At 37.0% G+C, this 22,385-nt stretch overlaps 1 protein-coding gene across 1 annotated transcript in view; it reads left to right on the top strand.

Moving 5' to 3' along the window:
• LOC126162836 (protein phosphatase 1 regulatory subunit 7) overlaps nt 1-16,665 on the top strand; it is an 80,800-nt gene extending 64,135 nt beyond the window's left edge. Inside the window, exons 8-9 of the mRNA XM_049919597.1 lie at nt 10,589-10,754; nt 12,139-16,665. Of these exons, the coding sequence (XP_049775554.1) occupies nt 10,589-10,754; nt 12,139-12,206 (234 nt within the window). The 3' untranslated portion in view covers nt 12,207-16,665. The remainder of the gene's footprint in view (nt 1-10,588; nt 10,755-12,138) is intronic.
• Nucleotides 16,666-22,385: the final 5,720 nt, after the last annotated feature.

Here is a 22,385-nt window from a genome sequence, read left to right on the forward strand (position 1 = left end):
TTCACAGTATCAGAGATGAAGGAACTAATCATAGAGGACGCATTGCAGAGCCGACTAGGCTTTTTTCATGCAAATGATTGTTCTTGTTGTAATCCTGAATACCCCCCATTCTTCCTGGGACTGTGTGTATAAATTAGTTGTATTTGACCTCAGATTGTGGAGCAAACTCTGTTATTTTATTATAGCCGGGAGGAGGAGGAGAAGTAAAGATTTGTTCATATCAGAAGTACTTGCATTTTTAAAAGTTCTCAGATAGGTATCTGGCTTTTGTTGCTCGATAATATGGAAAATTGGATAGTAGTAAGAACTTGTTATACAAAATACAATTTTGCATTGAAAGGTGAATTTTTAGAAAATACATAGGCATGATAACAACCTTACACAATTTCACTGAAAATTGTTTCACTAACTGTAAAATATGTTTCTGACAACTACAAGAGAACAAAATATTATGAAAACAAGTACTGACAAAAAATTGATACTAATTATTGATACAATTCTAAAGTTCTAAAGTTAAGTTTTCATAAATTCCATAATCATTATTACAACAGAATAAATCATAAGGTTAATTTCACTGGAAATTGTATTCTTTAAATCAGCATTATCTGCAATAGGACCACCTATAAATTACATTACACAGAACTAAGTGGTGCAGTGGTTAGCACACAGGATTCACATTTACAAAAATTATACTTCAGATCCTCATGTAGCCATCCGTACTAGGATTCACCACATTTTAACGGACTATAAGGTGCACTTTTTTTCTTCAAAACATTGGCTCCAAAATTCAGGTGCATCTTGTACTTGAAATTAATATAAAAATGTCCAGTGTTTGATTTAAAATTCCTGCCAGTCCTAAAAATGGTCATATATTCGATTCTGTGGTAAACCTATCTCTGTCCGCAACTTTGATTTCAACTGGCTGCAGCAGCGTACCAATATGATGAACATGAGTTGTGGGGATTCACAAACCTGCTAACACTGTCACCCTCCTGCCCTTCCATTACAAAACCCAGAACACTGCCTAGCCTATGATGAGTCATTGCAGTCGGTGGTGCCAGTGAACTTGAATGGAAAGTAATTTGTGTTATCAGTAACAGTACCATATTTTTGTTAGTAATTAGTTTTGTAATGGAAAAAATAAAAGGTATTCATGTGGTGCAGGTTATAAATTGAAAGTAATATAGCATATGCAGAAGAATAAGGAAACAGAGCAGCATTTCAGCCCTCCAGCAACAGAAAAAAATCATTCGCATTTGGTGGCCTAGTAAAGAAGAACAGAAAAAATTGTAGAAGAATAAATTTGCAAATAGAGGACTGAATGCAAAATAGCCAAAACTGGAAGATGATGTATTGAAAGAGATACAAGGACACTGTCAAAATGGCATTGGAATTAGTATTAAAATGATTCAAATACATACTCATAAGCTAGCTCTACAGTGGAGATTAACAGACGCCAAGGGGGAGTTGGTTGGTGCTACAGGGCTAAGAAGCATCATGGACTTAGCATATGAACCAAAACCAAAATACCTCCTAAAATGCAATGAAAGTATGAAGAGAAAATATTATGTTTCCATTGCTTTATTATTCATCTTCGAAAGAAAACCAGTGTATAACTAAGCCAAATAGCGAATATGGACGAAACTCCTCTGACATATGATGTACTGAATAACAGAACTTTTACCATGAAAGATGCTACAGCTGTACCTATGAAAACAAATGGACATGAAAAAATGCACTACGCTGTTGTCTTTGTATGTTGTGCTGATGGTACCAGACTTAATCCAGACCAAGTGAGGTGGCACAGTGGTTAGCACACTGATCTCACATTCAGGAGTACAACGGTTCAAACATTTGTCCGGCCATCCTGATTTAGATTTTCCATGATTTCCCTAAATCACTTCAGACAAATGCTGAGAAGATCCCTTTGAAAGTACACAGCCGACTTCCTTCCCCATCCTTCCTAATCCGATGGGACTGATGACCTCGTTGTTTGGTCCTCTCCCCCCAGAATCAACCAACCAATCAACTTAATCCAGTAATAATTTTCAAGCACAAAACAATGCCAGTACCTTCTGAAATGCTGCCTGTTGTTGTTGTTGTTGTTGTTCAAGACAAGGTTTGGATGGACAAGGCTGGTATGAAATTATGGATTAACTGAGTGTAGGAGAGAAGGAAAGGTGCTTTATTGAAGAAGAGTTCTCTTTTTGTGCTTATCAGTTTAGTAATCATTTGCAATATTGTGTGAAAGAGGAATTGGGACAGGAAAGTACAGAGACTGCTGTTATTCTGGAACACTTATTTAACAATTGCAATTGACTGATATCTCGATAGATAAACCATATAAATGTATATGAGAGAGGAATGGAACAAATGGATGATGAATGAAACCCAACATTCACACCGAAGGGAGATTTAAAATGACCCACAGTCAAACAAGTGTGTCAGTGGATATAACAATTATGGTCTAGAGTGAGAGAAGACATTGTTGTTAAATCTTTCAAGAGGGGTTGCATAAGTAATGCTCCCAATGGCAGTGAATACCATCTTATGCATGAAGAGGACAACAATGGCGACAAAGAGGAATAAAAAGAAGAAGAAGAAGAAGAAGAAGAAGAAGAAGAAGCAAGTTCAAGTGAAGATTTCAGGAATTTTAAAGGTGAGTTCGGTTTTATAAATGAAGATTTTATTAGTCTGGCTTTGCAATCTAATAATGAAAGTGGGTAAAAATGTTATTTAAAAAAAAATGCTTAAAAATTAAGGTGTCTCTCATAGTCCATGAAGTTCAGTAGATGTTTGTTCTAAATCAATTAAGATGAATGCTGGGATGGTTCTTTTGAAAAGGTCTTTGTCAGTGTTTGTCTCCATACTGGCTCTAACTGAACTCTTGCTCCATCACTCGGGACTTCACTAGCGACATGATGTCAAACCCTAATAATCCTTCAATTTGTATAAATTACATCAGCGCTAAGAGGGCATAGCTGTTAATGTGACAGTACGTGATGAGGGAAGGGATAGATTTGGTTAAAATACATCATCACAAATTCTTCTTAAAAATATTATGTTAAGTCTGAGTCTCCCTTGCTATATACAACAAATGTGGCACCTTTCTCAGTGGTAGAAACAACAGTCACAAATCAGGGAAAGTGTGCGCCTCACAAAAGCCTGCTGTCTATGAAAGTGTGCACCCAACAGTGCTTGTTTACATCAAGCATGCAAAACTTATCTGTTACCTGTTATCTTTCATCTTGTTAGGATTTGGTTTGGAATGTGCAGTATTTGGCTATGTGTGTGTACTGTTTGTATGTAAACATAGGCTAATACGGGATGCTTCAGAAAGAATGACCCTACTTCATAGCTTAATGTCTATATTGACACTCGTTGCAGGAGAATAAAACTTATAGTGGTTAAACACTCATGACTAGGGTTTAAAATGAGTGCCATTTGATGGTGTAAGTTCTGTGTATGTATTTCAGGTCTAAAGCAACTTCTTACGGCTCTTTATTTTTAATTTTGTTTTTGTTTTTTAAGAAACATTTTTATAAGAAAATCCATTGTCACAATGTTCTGTTACTGTCTTTTTTCCTGAATTCGTGCATTTTTTAATGTATATTGTAGTCATCAAATTCTGTATTATTAAATTTCACTTGAGTGCTGCATTTGCATATGAAATCAAAGGAATCACAATGTGTTAAACTGCATTTGAGTGTGGTATTTGCAAATTATGTTATAGGATTAAGAGTGCTGGCCACAAGAATGTTAATAATTTGTTCATAAACATGTATTTTTACTAACAATATGCCTTTTGACCACAGTTACTCAAATACAATTTACAAATTATTCTTACTCATGAAAGAGGAAATAATAATTTGCCTATTAGCAATTACATGATTATCAGGGTCAGTACCAGGGTGTTTAAATTGTGGTTGCTATGAGACAAACGGAATTGGCAGGTGGATTTATAGATAAGAACTGTATTGCATTTTATCAGTTGGTGATCAGGCTGCTAGTGTTGCAGTGGAAGACATGCTGCAGGTTGCCTGGCATCTTCTCTTGGCAGTGTGAAGGCAGGAGTACTGGGATTGGTTGGTCATATGTCCCAACAGCTTGTATGTGAGCCGTTGGAGATCGGCCTCCCGGCAACTGATCTTCGATCGGTGTTACGCTGTCGGGTCTTTGGGATGTGGGCAGACGAATGGCGCACTCTGTCTGTACCCAACAAGTTGCGGCGTGTAAAGGAGACCACGACCGTGTGGGGTTCCTCCATGCGGGCCTCTCGCAGGGATTCTGTTATTCTCTGTAGGCTCCGCATCGGTCACTCTTGGCTGACGCATGGTCATCTGCTGTGTCGAGAGGATCCCCCTCATTGTTGCTGTGGTGAAACCATGACGGTGGCCCATATATTGTTGGAATGTCCTCTTTTATCGCCCTCAGGCGAACTTTTAACCTCCTGGGTGATTTATCGTGTCTTTTAGCTGACGATGTCTCTATGGCAGATCGTGTTTTAGGTTTTCTTCGAGCAAGTGGCTTTTATAAGTCCCTCTAATTTTATTGCGTCACCCTCTTTTGTGCTGTATCTTTTACTTTGTTTTGTGTTGTAATTCGACTCCACCCTAATCTTTTAGGCTGGAGGTTTTAACGTGTTGCACAGTGGCTGGCTCATCCTATTATTTTCGTGATCAGCCAGCCACAGTCCTCTGCTGTGCAGTTTTAATTCCTTCTGCCTTTGTTCTCTATGTTGTTTTTGTTGCTGTGCTCCGTTTTCCGTGTTGTCTTACCATTGACCTTGGGGCTTTTCTTCCCCCAGAATTATAATTTTAGTGCTTCGCCTGACTGGTGGATGGTTTCACTGTGCTGTGTGTGTTTATGAAACAAGGGACCGATGACCTCTGCAGTTTGGTCCCTTTAATCCTCAAACCAACCAACCCAACCTTGTATGTGAAATGTCTTCTTTCCATATCACCAGCAACTGTTCCTCTAAGGCAGTCTCTTTGCGTGCTCCAGAGCTATGTCTCTGGGCATATCCATACACTATATGGGTCGCTCAAATTGTTCTCCGGCCAATCAAATTATTGTTCAGCATCCTTATCACATGTTCTGTGTCACTCACAGTTCCCATGGCTGGACAACCACATGCAGACATAATTGTAGATGGAATTCCTTCACTGGCAAACTCCATGTCACCAATTAAGAATAGATATCCTATGTTCTGTACATTTGTCACCTCCGCTTGTGCTAAAATTTCCTTCCACTTCAGAGTGATCTTTCGCACATTTCCTTCTGCAGGAAAGCACATGCAAGTGCCAAAAAGACATTCACAGCAAGTATTCTTTCCCTTAGCAAACTGCATATTGTCATTTCACATTAACATCTGATAAAAACATTCTGGTGTATGATAGCATGGGTGTCTCAGAAAGGGGGATGCTCTTTTCTGTTGGCCTGTTGGCACCAGCCTCTGTCTCCCACAGGGGAGGCCAGGGACTGGGACCAGGAGTGGCAAGACCTCTATTGTTAGGTCGATTATAATACATTAGGAATAAAATGGATGAGTTAATTTATGGTATGCTCCAAACTGGTTCTGTAATATTACTCAGGATCTGTCACCTTCTGCACCTTTCCTAAATAATGTACTGTGTGTATAAAGGCTTATAAAAGTATAAAATAGTCGGTGTGTGAAAATTAGAATGCAGCAAAGCAAGCACTGTATGCTTTGGCCCACATTTGGTTGTACTAGTAAGAACTCTCAGTTCTTGGATATATATTCAATTTCTTTTGGATCTTGAGGACTGAATTCTGCCGTTTGTTGATCAGGATACGCTGTTATACATATTTTAATAACTGAATAAGTAATAATGAGGAACAAAAGTTTTGAAGGATATTCCCATGTGATATTAAGCTGTGAACAATGTTGCGACTTTTGAGTGGAAACCAGAGATCTAGATTAAATACTTGACAGAAACAGATTATGTTTGATCTTTCCTGTATAGCATTTTCCCCATTATTTTTTGGTTCCTTCTTTTGTGCTGTAATGGTAAACTGTTTAATGGTATAGAAACATATTTCTATATCTCTGTTATGTTGAATGATTTCCAAAGAGATGAAAGCTCAGTAACCTAGTGTACAAAATACCTCACTTCCCATGAAAAGTTACTTTGCTTCCATTTCTCATATTTCTTGAGGCTCCTCCCCCTCCTCCTCCTCCTCCTCTTAGCACTACCACTACTCCTACTCCTCCTCCTCCTCCTCCTCCTCCTACTACTACTACTACCTATTCTTTCTTTCATTTGTGATTATTTTAGTGTTTGTTAAAGGGAAGCCTGTTGTCAGTCTTACTATTTGTTATACAGTAGATTACACTGACAGGGTGTATACACTCCCGGACAACCGGGAAATCCAGGAAAACCTGGGAACTTTTTATCTGGGAGAAAACTGGGAATTGCGGAAATTTTTCATTGTTTTAGTCTTCAGTAAAATTTTTGTAGTTTTGGCTGGTAAGAACTGATAGTCTAACAAAGAATTTTACTGTATCTCGCAACTGTAGAATAATACTTCAGCTATAAAACATAAATGGGGGAATAAAACCAAAATAAAACTTAAGATGCAAAGGAATTGCACCATTTACAACAACAAAACACAGTGCACACACACGGACTTGCCAAAAGCAAAATATATCAAAGGGTTTAGGGCGAAGACAGTTGAATACTTCCTAACAGCAAACTGCTTCCGATGAGCGTGATGTCACAACTATTTACGTTAAGTTCATTTTGAGCAGTTGCCAGCGGGCTTATTCACATGTCATTCTCAGTGGAGAGAAGTCTTCCGAAGTAAGAGTGATTTCAGGTGTGCCGCAGGGGAGTGTCAGGACCGTTGCTATTCACAATATACATAAATGACCTGGTAGATGACATTGAAAGTTCACTGAGGCTTTTTGCAGATGATGCTGTGGTGTATCGAGAGGTTGTAGCAACGGAAAATTGTACTGAAATGCAGGAGGATCTGCAGCGAATTGACGCATGGTGCAGGGAATGGCAATTGAATCTCAATGTAGACAAGTGTAATGTGCTGCGAATACACAGAAAGATAGATCCTTTATCATTTAGCTACAAAATAGCAGGTCAGCAACTGGAAGCAGTTAATACCATAAATTATCTGGGAGTACGCATTAGGAGTGATTTAAAACGGAATGATCATATAATGTTGATCGTCGGTAAAGCAGATGCCAGACTGAGATTCATTGGAAGAATCCTAAGGAAATGCAATCCGAAAACAAAGGAAGTAGGTTACAGTACGCTTGTTCGCCCACTGCTTGAATGCTGCTCAGCAGTGTGGGATCCGTACCAGATAGGGTTGATAGAAGATATAGAGAAGATCCAACGGAGAGCAGCGCGCTTCGTTACAGGATCATTTAGTAATCGCGAAAGCGTTACGGAGATGATAGATAAACTCCAGTGGAAGACTCTGCAGGAGAGACGCTCAGTAGCTCGGTACGGGCTTTTGTCAAAGTTTCGAGAACATACCTTCACCGAAGAGTCAAGCAGTATATTGCTCCCTCCTACGTATATCTCGCGAAGAGACCATGAGGATAAAATCAGAGAGATTAGAGCCCACACAGAGGCATACCGAGAATCCTTTCCACGAACAATACGAGACTGGAATAGAAGGGAGAACCGATAGAGGTACTCAAGGTACCCTCCGCCACACACCGTCAGGTGGCTTGCGGAGTATGGATGTAGATGTAGATGTAGATGTAGATGTGCAGTTGAGTTTCATGTGTGCAGTACCTTCTCCTGCTTCTTGGTAGCAAGATGCAGTTATGCTACCCAGGAAAATTTATCTGACGTGCCCAAGCTGCCAGATTGGTGCCTGCACAGGGCAGTCTGGGTTGTAGTGGGGAGGGGGGTGGTGTCCCATGTGATTTTGCTGCTTCCCCTTTGTTTACAGTTCACACACCAAATGAAAATAAAATGGATTTCTGTGGCCGGGAGCTATCAAGTGAATTAAAATACATTCCCGTAATTACGGAAGGCTAAAATATGTTATTAGTTTCAGTTATCTGATTTTATTTTATTTCCACATTTTTGGCAGTCAACCATTAATTGCCTTGCACAACAGTGAAGTTATTTGTGTCGGTTTGCTAAATAAATGTGGCTTTTATTAATCTTTTCCACAGATGCAGTCAGTTTATGAGAAACGTAAGTGTTTCATTCCACACTATTGGCTAGTTTCAACTCTTAACTGAATTTCAAGTGCACATTTTTATCTTCTGGCACTTGTGGCATTATACCATATTAAGAACCAAACGCGAGACAATACAGTACTGATACTCCAAAAAAAATTTGCATCTCAAAAAGCACACTAAAAGCTTAATATCAGGTTCGACCTTCTTCACTGTGAATCTGGACATTTGAATGTGCCCTTTAAGCTGAATTATGCAGTTTAGTATGGTATACAAAATTCCTATGCTCGTGGAGTATCCTGTCATATCCTATTTCTTTTATGACTCTGTGTAAAATCTCCTAATGCTACGTGTGTTACGAACATATGGGTCGCAGGAAAATATTGCGAATGGTTCTTCAAAAAGCATTATTTTCAAAGGAAATTTCATTTCACACAAGATGACTTACGTCATGTATGAGAATGTACAATAAATTTCTTAAATCAGAGAGTTTGACTCTCATTTCAAACTTACCACTTCAAGTACCAACTGCTTAGAATAATTTCAAGCCCAGAAGACAAGACCTTAATGTTGAGGGTTGAATAACACTTAGGCGGTTTGTTGTTCTACTGATTTTTATTTGTATGAACTAGTTTTTGGCTTATTAGGTCATCTTCAGATAACTACTGGCTATTGTTTACAAGGAGCTTGTGTTCTTATGAACCAAACATTCTGGACTAAGATACAATGCACTTACATACGATCTTTAGTTGTGGTATTGTCTTTGGAATTGTCAAATGGGTCTTTTGACGAGCCGGGCCATATCAACAAGGCTGACAACATGAACGCAGCTGGAGATTAAATAAATCAGGCTCCACCTTTGTTGAACATGTGCTCAAAGAAGGACACACATATCTAACACACACAGAAGTGCTACATATAGACAACAAAGGCAGAAAACTCCGCCGACTAGAAGCACTTGAAATTAACAAACACTTAGCCCTAAATCCCCAGCTGGTTCTAAATGACCAATTGCAACTGAGTACATCACCACACTTAAACTTTACACAATAAAGTAAACCTGCTACTAACCACAAAGTGTCCCAATAGTAAACAAATTCACACCCCAATTTAATGTAATATCCCTTATTTGTTTACATTCCTAACTGTAACTCAAGTGTAACAACGTAATATTTTGGTATATATTAATGCACAATTTTTCTAATAACAAAATGTAACCCCCAAAGAAAACATCGCCGTTGTACACCCAACAATTAGTGTCCAGTGCAACTGTTCACAACAAATGCCAAAAAATTGTAATTTTTTAATAATGTGTATTCTAAATAATTCTAATTGTTGTCATACATGGTGCCGACAAACCATAAAATGTGATTTATTAAGTTAAAGTACAGTTTTACAGAACAAAAAGTCAAAAGACCCATTTGACAATTCCGAAGACAATACCACAACTAAAGATTGTATGTTAGTGCATTGTATCTTAGTTCAGAATGTTTGGTTCGTAAGAACACAAGCTCCTTGTAAACAATAGCCAGTAGTTATCTGAAGATGGCCTAATAAGCCGAAAACTAGTTCATACAAATAAAAATCAGTAGTACAACAAACCGCTTAAGTGGTATTCAACCCTCAATATGGAATTGTTCTATCAAGAAGCGACGGAAGAATCCATAAATAACAGACATTAATGTCATTGTTTAAAATTTTAATGGCACATTTGTGTGATGTGTCTTAAAGTGTAACACACGCTAAAAAGACCAATATTGTATGTGAAATCTTAGCTTTTCATGTAGTTACACTATGTACATTAATTTAAACCATTAATTTTTCCTCTATGTGTATTCACTCGACATAGCAGTGATGTTGCTAATGGCTGACTACATCATGTGTGCTATGCTCTGAATGTCTGCTGTCATTGGCTGGTGAGATCACGTGACATGAGCTATGATTGGCTTACAAAAGTGCATTGCAATCTCTGTTTCAATGCTTCGGAAACTAAAGTCCTGTGTTCGGTGGAATTTGAATTTATAATTTCATAATATGAAAATATGCAGCGTACGTATCGCTGTACATCAAAGATCTTTCCAAAACATGTTTTTTTCTTCTTTTTTTGTTTTTTCCTCCCTTACCGTGTTTCATTTACTGAAGTGCTGGGAAGTTCTACACTGGTGTATAAGAATGGATTTTTTACAGTTCTAAGGGAAAGTACACTGTCGCTTATCATGGAAAAAGTGTATTTTCACCTTGGAAGAAATGTATTTTGATGAGGGAAAAAGTGCATTTTTAACTGGGAGATCTGAGATTTTTTTTCCTCTCCCCTTTGTCCGCATGTACTTACTGACTCATGATTTTCCATTGTTACAATGATATTTCTCTTTTCTATGATTAATTGTTTATATGTGTAATTTTCTTTTGTAGATGAATGACAATCTAGTTGATGATTGGTCTAACGTTGAAGTGTTGACACGCAACAGACGATTGGTCACCGTTTATTTAGAACGCAATCCTGTGTCGAAAGACGTCAACTACAGGAGAAAACTTAAATTAATGCTTCCCTGGATTTCACAGATTGATGCCACACTATGTAGGTGAAGCGAGGAAATCATTATTGCTATGAAAATTTTACCTACATTTAAATGGGTGTAAATGTTATGGTGAATACCATTGTATGCATAATATGTAACATTTTTCTACTAACGTAATCATTGCTACAAATATTTTAACAGAAATATAGTTACTGTGACTATATTGAATTATTCACATTGTTGTCATAGTTTCATTTCTTGTGCTTTGCTTTATTTGTAAGAAGCTTGTTATTATAGAAGTCTAACTCTGATCTGTAATTTAGAATCTTACTTTTTATATCTGTTGTATATGTTATTGAAATAATGTAGCATGGTTCTATTTGTCCTTTGACTATCAATGTCTTATAATTGATGTTAATTTCAAAATCATTGTGTCCAAATGTTTTTCATCTACGTGGTTTCTGTAGTCATTGTTTCTAATTGTGGTTTCATGGGCTCTTTTGTCATTTCAAAAAATGCATTGTATATATTGCACAGCTGATAATATGGTCAATAAGGTTTGCATGGCATTGTGTGCTTGTGCTTTTCAAAATAACAATCTTATGCAGAAAGTACAGTGTAAGTGAAGCATGAGACAATGAATGTTGAACTTGTAACTACAGTTTATAATTAGTTTAAAATTTTGAAAAAAGTATGTTGTAGTACCTTTAATGTTCCACCCTTATACTTGTATTTTGCATATATCATTTGGATCTCAACCCCTAATTTTAATCTGTTATTACTTGTGTTGTTATTACTACTACTACTACTACTACTAATAATAATAATAATAATAATGATAATAATACTACTGCTACTAATAATAATAATAATACTATTATTATTACTATTGTATATAATACTGTGACATCATTTCTTTGCCTTCAAATATGTGCTTATCACATTTGTCATTCCCATATTGGTTCCCAGTATTTTGATGGAGCCTACCAGCCATTGGTTGTCTTTGATTTGACATGTGAATTAGAAAAATATTATTGAGTTGCTGCCCTGCCTCATTCTGAGAGTGTTTTGCTAATAGACATAGCTGTGAGAAGTTTCTTTTTGAAGAATTACATCATTTAAAGTGGTTTCATTATGTTGTTATGATGTAGAATGTATTTGCATTTTTGTAGGTTTTATGCCCCTTAAATTTGCACTTGCCATTAAAAACAGGGGAGGGGGGGGGGGGGTGCAGTTATTAGTCCGAAAGTTTGATAAATCAATTTACTTTGTCTGAACAACATTTAGTATAATGTGGTCTTGGAGTCTTCTTAGAGTAATAATTATCTTCCTTATAAAGCAGCCAACTGCTATATTTTTATTGTAAAAATTGTTGAAGGAGTAAAAATGAAAGTTCTTGCTCTGTGTCCTGAATGTATATCATGCCTGTATTAAATTTTACAGGTGTGTCGCCCACACATGGGGGAATGTTTTTGGCTGGTGATCACACACTTGGCTTCAGGTGTTCATAAGTTATCTCCTCATAAGACTGGAACAGTGGACGGGCTGAAGACAGACTGTACAACAGTGTGGTTTGCACAGTTTTAGAAATTGTAATTTCAGCAATTAGCATTACTTTGTTAAATTATTTTCATAGTGATGCACGACATTTAATGTAGTATGCAAACAAAATCACAATGAGAACCACCTTCATGAAACAGTAATGCTGTTGAAATGTAACTAGAACTTGTAACCACACTGAAGAGGGTACTTTTCTCATCCTGTAATGACCTTTGTCACAATGGATTTCTCTGGTTGGTTTCCCTCACATTATATCATGTCCAGATCAATGAAATTCATGTTGTAAAGAAATAAAGACAGTGTTATGGTAAGAAGAACTGGTTACTGTTACTGCCATTTGTATTAAGATTTTAAAATTCAGATTTCTATAAACTGCCTTTGATCATAGAGAGAAGTTTGCTGGGTTACGGAGAAGTGTGCTGGGCTGTGAGACTGTGTACGCTCTTTACATGACTCATAGGCAGGGCACCCTAATTACTTGTGGTTGTTGTGACATAATGTGCCATATTTATCAATTCTAAACAATGCTGCTACGGAAAGGACAGATGTTAAAGAGCTAAAAGAGTTTATGCTTGCATTAGAATAGAACCACAGATAATGTATAATATTTTCAAAATCTCCTTTCATATACCGCATATTTCAGAAGAAAGTGCTTCCAAATATAATGGCCAAACAGAAAGTAAATGGTGAGGGTATTGTAATTGGATTCTTGTTCATAAGCTGCTCCATAATATTTTCATTTGAGATATTATTAAAACAAATAACAGCTTTAGAGAAGAGTAAAAATGAATTAATGTTTGTCTAAATAAGTGATATTGTCACTTTCAGATTAATGGGAATGGTCAGGTCATCAGCTTGCAGCTTTAAAATATTAATATGCCGATGATAATATTCAGGTGAATTTTCCTTTACTCTCTCTCTAATGTTTATTAGAAGAATAACGTGATTCCATAGGCAGTAACATGGAAGAGTATGTTGTGCCAAAAATATGTTTGAGACTGCTTTTGAGTCAACTATAAAACAAATTATTTCATGAATCCTATCATGATAACATTTGGACAGATATTCTTCTTGTTTGTTCGACATTGCAGTTGGATATTTATTGACAGCTGTGGCAATTTGTAAACAATGTCAGTGTTCTAAAAGAAAACTTTATTCTAGCCTTCATTGTCTGCAAATGACCCTGAGTGAGGATACACTGAAGCTATTTGTAAAGCACTGTTATAAAACAGTTACTGTTGAAATTTTGGCTCACAGCTTATTATGTTTTAACATGTTACGAGAACACTGTACCCGATATTTGCATTCATTCTGACATAGACAGTCAGAACAGTGGATAGGGTCTTTATCCTCTACAGAAAGTTGTAAGCATACATTGATTTCCTTGAAAATAGTTGATACTACCTGCAGAGTCATATTTGGGACCAGATTCATAAACATGTATATGTGAAACAAATTGCACTAACTGTTTAGATTACCTGAAAACCATTAGTGGGAAGTATAAAATCTCTCTCTCTCTCTCTCTCTCTCTCTCTCTCTCTCTCTCTCTCTCTCTCTCTCTCTCACACACACACACACACACACACACAGAGAGAGAGAGAGAGAGAGAGAGAGAGAGAGAGAGAGAGAGAGAGAGAGTGGGGGGGGGGGGGGTCAAGAAATTGGCTGCATGTGACTTCTCAGTTTACCAAGATCACAGTTATAACGTGATTAAGAAATTGCCAAATGCCACATTTGGAAATGATAATCTGATTTTTGTAAGAAAACAAAAGTATTCTAATCAGTTTTTCGGTCAGTATTTTTATTGCCTCTGGAATATTATTGCCAGGACTTGAGAAATGTAATCAGGGGGCTTCTACGAATAAATGCTGTAACGGGTGACTAGTATGAGTAAATGACAAAAATTATACATTTTGAATAACAGTGCACATTATTTGATAAATGAGGCTATTCACATTTCAAATGTAAATTTATATTGCTTTTATGTTTTATGCACTTTGTTTGCATCATTGAATATTAGTGTCTTCTGCTCTCATGGCTTTTCTCATAAATGTTGCCAATAGTAGTCAACATATTCTGGTGGGTACTGTCATAAAATATGTTAATGCTTCAAAAAATGCTTACAGCTACAAGTCAGTCTCAGCTATCCAATTGGTCTCTGATTTTCTTGCAGACATTAAGTGAATTACATGATATCAATCAAGTCATTTAGTAATTTTTAATTTTCATTTATGTAACACCATATTTGAGCCCCATTACTGTAAGAGGAAGTTAATTTCTCCTCCACTGTGTCAGTGTATGTTTCAAGAAATGCAAACAAAGTGTAATAGTACAAAAGACAACAGCTTTGAATAGTGAAACTATTGGAGATCTTATTGCAACTCTTCTGATTTAGATCACAATTTTTGCTGAATGGTCAATGCTGTATGTACCAAAAGTTGTAGCACAAGTTTTTATTGGCAAGCAAATTGTTCTGTATCCAAAATAATTTATGGTACAAACTTTATCACATATGATAGCACAACATCCGTACTATAATTTATACTGATTAATTTTCAAGTTTTGTGAGCTCTTCTGAGTAATATGCATTTAGTCAGAACTTTTCTAAGTGGAATTTCTAATTTGTATGAATTTTAATAAAGCAGTGACATAGGAGGGGTTAGGAGGTAGATAACATCAGTTTTCTAACTGTATAGAAATGTGAATTTAAATCTGCACAAAGCCAGTTCATTGTTTGAAAGTGAATTATGTAGTCTGATGCTTTTTGGCAGCTCCACAAGTCGTAAGAGTAGTCATGGGAATAAAAATAAAAAAAATGGCCCATTGATGGAGGTCATGTCTCCAATCAACCTATGAAGTAATTGTGCATCTCACAAAGTGGATTATTCTCATAGCTTGTGTGCAATTTTTAGATTACTTGGCTGTATCAAAATTGTCATTGTGAACATCTATGGACGATGTAGTTAACTGTCATACACTCAGGCAATGACATTTCCAACTGTTCATCTTATTTCAGTTAGATTTTAGTTTAAGAAATATTTGTAGGTGATTGTGTAGCTTGTTTTTAAAGTTACTGAAGTCTCTCCTTTTAATTGTAAAATCTAGTCACATGTTACCACTGTTGTCTTTGTATTCTTAAATTTTAGTCACTGGAATAACAAATGTGGTGATAATGAGTTTAACATATCAAAAGCATAGTTAGTTTATATTTCAGGTAAAGCTAGATGAAACTGAACAGAGAATGATGAACAAAGTACTGTGTAAGTAGATCATAATACTTGATATGAATTATGATGTATGGCAACACAACAATTTCAATGTTTTCTGTGGTACATAGGTGGAAAGGATTGTGGTAACTGACGTAATTTGAGAGTTTACTTATTCCTCCTAAGCAGATAATTACAGTTGATATACTTTTTTTTTTGTTTTTGAGTATTGTAAATTTCTGTTATTTGTGCAAGGCTACCATACTCCTAATTATCTGCCTTTATTTATCAGTTTTTGCTTTGCCATGTATTCAGTAATTCATTTACATCCATGTTCTAGTACTCACATGTTCACATATTTCTCATGGAATTCATATAGGGTTCCAGTCATGTATGTCCCTATCATAGGACTCGGATATTGAGGCATTTTTTGTGGACATCATATATATTATTCATTTACCAACTGATACGTTTATAGCTGACCCAGAAAAAAACTACTACTTGTTGGCCATTATTTGTTGTGTTCTTGCAGAGAAGTCTATGTTTCATTGAGTAATATGTTGGTAGCTCCAATGCTGCAAGTAATGGTTTAGACGTTTTTAAGGTTTGTTAAGCAATATTATTTGAATATTGTTACTGATTTATTTTACTCATGTAAATTTTAAGTAATATGTGGGCCCTTCCTCTGTTATATCAGCAAATGAGCAAAAGAGAATATCATTAAGTACTAGACAAATGTAGGAGAAACAAGAGATCAGGTCAGTTCTTCATTAGAGATGATAATCAAATGAAATGTTGATTTCATTTCACAACAGAGATATCTGGACAATAGTTTTTTTACTTTGACACATAATGTCTTTTGTCATGACAGCTGTGGAGCATTTATAACAGTTATGTTTTTAACATATCTTATCCGCTTGTTCTCTTTACAATGTCCAGTTTAAATGTTATAGAATGCAAATAATTTACTACAATTATCTGACATTATGAAATAGCCAAGAAAAGTGGAAAGAAAAACCATTTATAGCACCCATCACAATAGTTTTTAACATGTAATACAATTGTTGTCACAGCTCAGTTCATTATTGTTCAATAACTGTATTTTGTTACTCTAAAGTTGCACTGAATGTTACATTTATTTGTGAATGACTGTATTTAAAATTTGTGTCTCAGTTTGCATCAAATATAGTAATTATGTTTTCAACATATCCAATTTATATTTTCCTATGCTTTACAGATGTAAGATTTACAATTTGGTCAGTATTATCTCAGTAATGAATTCTGCAAACTCAGAAATTCAGACAGGGACTTTAATATGCACTCAGAAAATTATGTAACTGCAGTAGGGATTGCAAGGGATGGGAAAAACCAATTGCAATTCAGTAGCTATGTTAGAAAGTTGCTACAAAAGCAAAGAGGGGTTCATTACACATTAAAACAAAATAAAAACCTTACTAACAGAATCAAGCTGGTCAAATGTAAAACAAGTGTAGTGAATTTGAAATTAAAATTTTCCTAACTCGTCTGATCAAGAATCCTATGAACATTGGTATTATGTAAAGGCAGTAATTAGATCGAAATCATCTGTTCAGTTGCTCAGTGACAATACTGGCACCGAAATTGAAGATGATGATAGAGAGAAAGGCGATACAATAAATTTGGTCTGTTGAAATGGCATATATTGAGATAATTATTGTGGAATAAAAAATTGGTTAAATTCTCCAATAATCAAAAGACATCTGGACCAGAGGAGATACTTGTGAGATTCTAGAAAGATTATGTGACAGAGCTTCCTCCCTTTCTGACGACAATCTTTTTTAAAGTCACTGGGGCAATAAAGCAGTTGAAAAAAAGTGAATGTCATTCCGATTTTCGAGAAAGATCATCAAGACTGCTCATAATTATAGACTTATATTGCTGATGTCAGCGATTTGTAGAGTCACAGAACACGTTTTACACTTACACTTCGATTGTTTTGGATAATGAAGTTCTTCTCTATAAAAATCAATGTGCATTCTACAGACAGAGGTTTTGTGAAGCTAACAAGTTCAAAGTTGATGCTGAGTTCCTTGATTTCCAGAAGACATTGATGCAGTTTGACACCTTTGTTTAGTGAACAAAATATGAGTTTACTGATTATTGTAACAGGTTTGGGATTGAATTCAGGACATATTTGTAGATAGAGCTCAGCATGTTTTCAACGGGACAATAAAAAATATGTTGTAATTTCTGGGGTACCCTAAGGAGGGTTGTAGGGTCATTATTGTTTATAATTTATGTAAATGGCATAGTGGTTATCAATGGAAGCTTCATGAGGCTTTTTGTGGGTGATGTTATTGTCAGTGTCAATGTTGCAGTGCCAGAAGTTTTCTGAACTGCAAGAAGACATGTAGAGGGTTGACAATGAATGTAGGGTCTGGGAGTTGACTCTGGATGTTGATAACTGAAAAGTGTTGTGTAAGTAGGTGAACAGATCCATTAATAGTAATAGTAAAATTTGGAAAAAAAATTTCTTGGTCTATAGAAAAGAGATTTCATGCTGATTTCAAAAATGTATAGTTTAAGGGCATTATCATTTTCCGTTCATCTAAAATTGAGGTTGAACGTAATGTTGCACAGGGGCCACGCCCATCTGTCGGTTTGAAGGGAGTCCGAATACATGATGCACTATTTTGTACTTCTGTTTTTTTTCCGTCATTAGTTATGGATCGTTACCACAGGTGTATTCTAGAATGCACTGACTCCCAGAAACAAAGTACATGCATGTCTAGAAGGTTATGGTTGAAATGTAAACGAAGATCTGAGAATATATGATTTTGGAATTACATACGTGTGTGGTTTTGTAGTTATTGTGTGTTTTTTGTATCTGTGTTTGTGTTTCCTGTGCTACAAATGCCGAGAGTAAAGAAATTTAGCCCCAAACGAAAGTTTTGCGGCAACCAGTTCCAAACACGACCGAATAATACGTATCAGTTTCTTCAAAAATCGCCCGCGGAAACTGTGTCTACAGGCAGTGCTTCTAGACGTAAACTTTCACTTTCTGGATATAATAAGAACAAGCCTAGTAGTATTGTGAGTAGCAATAACGACGGAAATGTTATTGTGAACCTAAATATGCTGTCAAGACTTTTGAAGAGTGCTGTGAAATGTAAGTACTGCAATTGTGAAGATAGTATTGACATTTCTGAGGACATTTCAGCAAGGAAGGGTCTTTCAAGTCGGTGAATGATTGCCTGTAACTCATGTAAGATGCACAGTGATACTATGAATCGCCAGTAACTGATAGTCGACATTACACTGTAAATATTCAGCTTCCTTATGCAAAGCAATGTATTGGAAGGGAAAGGAGAGCTGCCCAGACTTTTTGTGCAGTGATGGATTTGCCTCCACCTCCACTGAGGTGTGACAGATACATTAAATTAATACATAATGGTTTATATAGTGTAAGTGAACATTCAATGAAAAGAGCAGCAGAAGAAGCAGTAGCCTTGTCTGAGAATACAGACATTGTAGCAGCATTTGATGGATCTTGGCAGAAGAGAGGTCATACTTCTTTGAATAGGGTTGTAACTGCCACATTTATTGAAACTGGTAAGATACTAGATTATGAATGTCTAACAAAGCACTGCCAGGGTTGTTCAAGTAAATTTATTGGCACCCATGTTTGTGTAAAGAACTTTGATGGCCCAAGTGGAAACATAGGACTAAACACTTTTAGAAGATCAACTGTCAGTCATGGTGTGAGGTATGTAGGCTACCTTGGGGATAGAGACTGTAAAGGACACACAACTGTTGTTAATGACAAACCATATGGGGACACTCTGATAGAAAAGCTCGAATGTGTTGGGCATGTATAAAAAATAATGGGAGCTCAGCTGAGAAAATTATGCAAAGACCAGTGGAAAAAAACTGCCAGTCAGAAAACACACAGGTGGTCTTACAAAAAGTGAAATTGATTCTTTGACTCAATATTATAGACTAGCAATAAGGAGATTTGGAGAACATCAGACAAGCTGTTTGGGCAACATGGTTTCACAGAGTGTCAACAGATGAAACCCCACAGCATGGTTTGTGTCCAAAAGGAGAAGATTTGTGGTGCAAATACTGGTTGAGCAATGCTACAGGCATACGATATACCCACAAGCATTCCTTACCACTTGCTGTAATGGAGGCAATTAGGCCTATGTACAGGGATCTGGCAAATAAAAATCTACTTAGGAAATGTATGCATGGTCTTTCTCAGAACACAAATGAAAGCTTCAACAGCTGTGTATGAGAGTGAATACCCAAAACTGTATTTGTTGGGCTGACCGTGCTGAAGATTGGTGTAATGGATGCAATAACAACATTCAGTGATGGTGCAGTTTCAAGGATCAATGTTGTGAAGAAATTGAACATCCAGATGGGAAGGAATATGGCTTCAGCTCTAACTGCAATTGATAAGTGGTGGTTAACCGAAGCAGAGAAAGCTGCAGAATCTGCTACCAAGGAGTCAAGGATAAAGAAAAGAATGGAGAGAAAGAGTATGGAGGATAAGGAAACAGGAGGACAACTGGAGTATGCAGCTGGAATGTTCTAAATAAGCGTAGTGGTAAGTTAATAAATCTGTAAATCTTCTTTTGCAATTTACCAAAAACTTGAATTTTCGCCATTCAGGTACACTTAAACTCACAAAAATTGGTGCAGATATTTAGAACGACCTCCTCTACCTCCCTTGCCTACTATTTCCTGAAAAATTTATAACATGATGATGATGATGATGATGTTGTCGATGATATTTGAGCTACATTTTTAAATATTTTTGTTGTAGTAAAATAAATTACTTGTCTTTTTCACAAATCAGCATCAGGGAAGGAAATTGGAGACATAAAACACTTATGCGAATGTTGTCTGTACTCTGACTCTTTTTTCCAAGCTGTGCAGTCAGTAGTTCCAAAGAAAATGGTACCGCAGTGAAATAGTGGTCCGTTTTTCGAACTATCACAAATATTGTTGTCAGTACCAAAATATAATAAATATCCCAATGATTTTTTGTGAAACGCTTTGACTAATGATGCTAATTGTGCATAAGAATTTTGAGGTATATCTTATTTATTGATCAGTTGCACTGTGGGGGTGAAGATAATGCTAAAAATGCAGCCTGTTCAGGGGTGTGTCCCCTTAAGTCATCAGCAAGCATACAGACACAACAGAGAATGTTGCTAAGCTTTTATGCAAATCCTTCAGAGGTATTGGAATGCACATACACAATTGTATATAAATCTGCACAGCTACATTGTCTCAGTTAACTACATTTTACTGGAACTTCAGTTCGACTGAGGTGAGGGGCTGTATTTGGTGGAGTGGATGAGTGGAGAAAAGATGTGAGAGGGAGATTTGAAGAGAAGGGTGGCTGATGGTTGTTAGGGAGATGTATCAAGCATGTACAATAGGAATTAGCACAAGCACGGGAAGTCGGTGTGGTGCACAATGATGAGGAGACGATTCGGAAGGAAAGAGAGAAAGTGTGAAGAGTAAGCTGTGAATGTAGAATGCGTGAAATCGAGTAGGGGTGGAGCTAGGTGTTGGACATTGGCTAGCAGAGAGTGAGCCCTGGAGGACTGCAGGATCAAAGGATGTAGTGTAATAACAATTCCTGTCCATTTAATTCAGAGAGGGGGGATCCTCGTGATGCAGGTTGTGAAGCAGTCATTGAGAGGAAACTGTGTTCATTAGTGTGTTTCTCTACTTGGTGAGCAACTTTACTCTTGGTCACTAGAATTGCAGGGGTCACACATATGGGTGGACAGCTGGTTCGTACTTAGTCCTACATAAAGACTGTCCAGAAATTATGGCAGCACTGATATATTATATAATGACCCTGCCTTAGGTAAAGAGGATAGGATATGCCTTTGACAGGACTGGAATAGGATGTTCTGGGTAGGTGCACATGGAAGATCTCCCACAGAAATTTGACTGTGTGGCAAAAGGTGGTACTAAGTGTGTTTAGGGATGGATTAGGTTATTCTGTAGATTGGATGGGTGGCAGAATATTGTTTTGGGGTGTGAAGGATTGTAGGTATGGTATTCCTCATTTCTGGGCAAGACAGTAAGTAGTCAAAGCCTTCAGGAATGATGTGGTTAAGTTGTTCCAGTCTGGGGTGACATCGGGTAATGATGGGGTGTTCATGCACGTGGCTCATGTTGGTCATTGGCTCGTTCGAGTGGGTGGGTTGTTGGTTCATGTGAGTGGTTGGCTGGTTCATGTGGGTGGTTGGAGAATTGGTGGCATGTGTGGATATGGTGCTGGAAAAGTGTTTACAGACTAGGTTTGGAGTGCAATCTCTGTCTGTGAAATCATTTGTGAGAGCTTCAGTTTAGTGAGCAAAGGATTACTGTAGACAATTGTCGTGATTGTATGGGAGAGGCTTTTTACTACAGAATAGAAGGCCACTGTGGGAGAATACCTCTCACAAGGTCCTACCAACTCCAAACTCATCACTTCATTCCTTGTACATCTGAAAAACTAAACGCTTAGCGTAAGTACTTCTTTGAGAGGGAGATACACTGTCAAATCCACAGCCCCACATTGGGCACCTGCATGCCATCCTATTTATTGGCCATCTACAAGAAATCGTCTTAGCTATCGAATATCCCAAACACTGCGCCTTCAAGACCTGGATGCAGGGTCCAGACAATACCCCGATTCCTTCGCTGTCTCAACAACTTGATCAGTTTGAAAAATGAGTCTAAAAGTAGTTTTTCGTCCATTTAAAGTAAAGCACCTCACCAAAGAATGGGCAATTTAGAAGGTGACATTGGGACTACGACATGAGCTACATGAGCGTTGTTGGAGTGCCCAATGAAAGAGCACCATGCTGGTGCCGACCACTGGGAAAATAGGTGGTGAGAGATGGGATGAAGGTCATAATGGGGCAGAGATGG

The sequence above is a fragment of the Schistocerca cancellata genome, chromosome 2, assembly GCF_023864275.1.
Source record: "Schistocerca cancellata isolate TAMUIC-IGC-003103 chromosome 2, iqSchCanc2.1, whole genome shotgun sequence".
Classification (NCBI taxonomy): domain Eukaryota; kingdom Metazoa; phylum Arthropoda; class Insecta; order Orthoptera; family Acrididae; genus Schistocerca; species Schistocerca cancellata.